Source organism: Bombus fervidus, chromosome 4 (genome assembly GCF_041682495.2).
Source record: "Bombus fervidus isolate BK054 chromosome 4, iyBomFerv1, whole genome shotgun sequence".
Lineage (NCBI taxonomy): Eukaryota > Metazoa > Arthropoda > Insecta > Hymenoptera > Apidae > Bombus > Bombus fervidus.
The window spans coordinates 8811856-8814421 of record NC_091520.1 but is presented as its reverse complement, the minus strand read 5'-3'; the positions used below and the strand labels follow the sequence as shown (position 1 = coordinate 8814421).

General features: G+C 31.0%; 1 protein-coding gene across 1 annotated transcript; it reads left to right on the top strand.

Annotated features, from left to right (window-relative positions):
• The first annotated feature begins 577 nt into the window (after positions 1 to 577).
• LOC139986652 (type 1 phosphatidylinositol 4,5-bisphosphate 4-phosphatase) lies at positions 578 to 2561 on the top strand. Its single transcript, XM_072002138.1, has 6 exons — positions 578 to 719; positions 806 to 990; positions 1063 to 1272; positions 1348 to 1488; positions 1598 to 1652; positions 1796 to 2561. The coding sequence occupies exons 1-6, from the start codon at positions 635 to 637 to the stop codon at positions 1879 to 1881; spliced, it is 762 nt and encodes a 253-aa protein (XP_071858239.1). The 5' UTR covers positions 578 to 634; the 3' UTR covers positions 1882 to 2561.
• The last annotated feature ends 5 nt before the right edge of the window (positions 2562 to 2566 follow it).

The window sequence follows — 2566 nt, the reverse complement described above, 5'->3', positions numbered from 1 at the left end:
TTCATAAATAGAGTATTGTTATGGAGTGTTAGGTTAGAGCTATTTACACTTTACATACAGATAATATGTATATCTTCAATGATAAAATACAAACTTCCGCTTAAACAGTACGTGATACCATTTAGCTTTTAAAAAGTTATTAAATGCGAAAAGTATACTGGCGAGCGGAACTGATCGAACTGTGTTAAAGTGTGTTACTATACGAACGGTAGAAGTGGTAGTATGAATCCTAAACAGATTACGCCAATGCTTCAAAAAATTCTGGACTTGTACGATATCATTACCAATTAATAGTGCTCTTTGTTTTCGTTAGAAAAGTAGATAAAAAAGGAAAAAATAACCTCCAAATACGATTACATTGGAGACGTCACAATTATTGAGTAACAGGGTAGCCAACCTGTGAAAATGTTACAATGCCTGTAGAATTCCTAAACCAATCCATTAAAGATCCGTAATGTTGAAACCAATGTATATCTCGTTTCGATGAATAGTTTCTGTTCTATGAACAGACAGAACCACGCAGGGTGTTAGAAAAATTTTTATTTTGTCATCCTTGTCATCGAAGCACCGGGAGTACTGTCAAACAGTACTTGAAATAAATTGTTGTCATTAAGGGGTAAATTAATAGATCGACATGGGAGACGGGAAGAAGGGCGAACGACAACCGTTGTTAAAAAATGAAAATGTCACTTATAGTTCACACGGCAGTGATTTCGTTGGTAAATAATATTCGATTTTAATCACTGAAGAATTAAGTTTGTTTAATCCGATTGCTTATGGTTACCTCTACTACATTTTACTTTAGATGAAGTGGAATCGACTATTAGTACAGTATCTGCAATAGGTCCTGATGAAGTGCCACCTCCATACGAATCAAGTAGTCAATGTGGCAAGCCTATGGTCACTTGTAGGGTTTGTCAAGCTATGATAGATATTTCTGGTAAAAGAGATCAACATGTTGTCAAATGCTGTCAATGTAATGAAGCTACAGTATGTTATCAAAGTAATTTAATTCACTGGAATCCATTCTCATATCAGAAATAAAAGCCATAAATCTTTTAGCCCATACGAAATGCACCTCCTGGAAAGAAATATGTCCGTTGCCCATGTAACTGTTTATTAATATGTAAGAGTTCTTCACAACGTATTGCTTGTCCAAGGCCAAACTGTAAACGTATTATTAATCTTGCTCCAAGCCCAATTACACCACCTGTTTTATCTATGCCTGGAATGTGTAGGGTATGCTGTGCTCACTGTCATGACACATTTTTGGTAAGGATTTACATAAAGAACATTTTATTTGATTGAAATATCTTAATAATTAATATATGTTATTACATTCTTTAGTTTAATACCTTAAATAATGCTTTGGCTCGATGTCCACATTGCCGAAAAATATCTTCTGTTGGTCCAGATTTTGCTAGAGGTCGAGGTATTGCATTCACTATCGTTGGATTAATAGCCTTAGTAATTGCAATAGCTGTGACTGTAAGTATTTTTATAACATCTGATATGTTAAAAAAATTATATAATGAAGATTTAGAATAATTTAGATAGATTTTAAAATAGATTACAGTTGATACCACTTTATTTTCAGGTTGGAACACATACATATGCAAAAACTAGTGGTGGAATTTATGTAGCTTATGTTGGTGGGTATGATAAAATTTGTTCAAATTGAATTATTAATTGAATATATAAACTTCTTGCATATAAACATTTATTTATATTTACATATTATTTAAGTAATAACTTGTCTTTTTTACTAGGTTTGTTTTTAAAATTTTATTTTCAGGTGCATTTCTCTTGGCACTTTTGTGCTTTGGACGCAGCATTTATTATTGTACAATGAAAATTAGTATGATAGAAGGTCCAATGTAATACCCTAAATGACAATCAGTTGCTAACATTTTTAAACCAATTCCTCTAACATCTATGTCGTATAATAATATATTTAGATCAAATGTTTATAGTAATAAAATGACATAAAGTCCTTCTAGGACAATTGGTACATTCTTACATATACATATGTAAGTTTATATTGCTAATAGTGAGCAATATTCTTACATATACATATGCAAATGTACATGTCACGGATGAAGAGGATGTGTAACTGTAATGTATGACACTTTCTCACATAAGGTAATATATTAAAAAGTACTAGAAATTGGGGTATCCATTTAAAAAACAAAGGATTGTTCCTCTGCACTTTTATATTGTCAAGCACAGGACCAAGACAACAACCCCATTATATTGTTTTCATATTTGAATGAGAATATACTAATGAAAATATGCTTTCTACATCTACAGTAAATATACAAAATGCACATACATACATACATAGATATATATGCAAATAAAACTTTCTTGCATGAATATTCCAATTGTAAGCAGCTATACATACAGCTATATATATTGTGTTTGCAATTATGAACTTGCATTGTCAGATAACAAAAGAATAAAAATATCTTTCTAAGAAAAAATTATAAATCGATATCGTTTGACAGACGTTTTTGAATTTATGTATTATTTGACATGCAAGTAAAATTATATAAAATACATATGT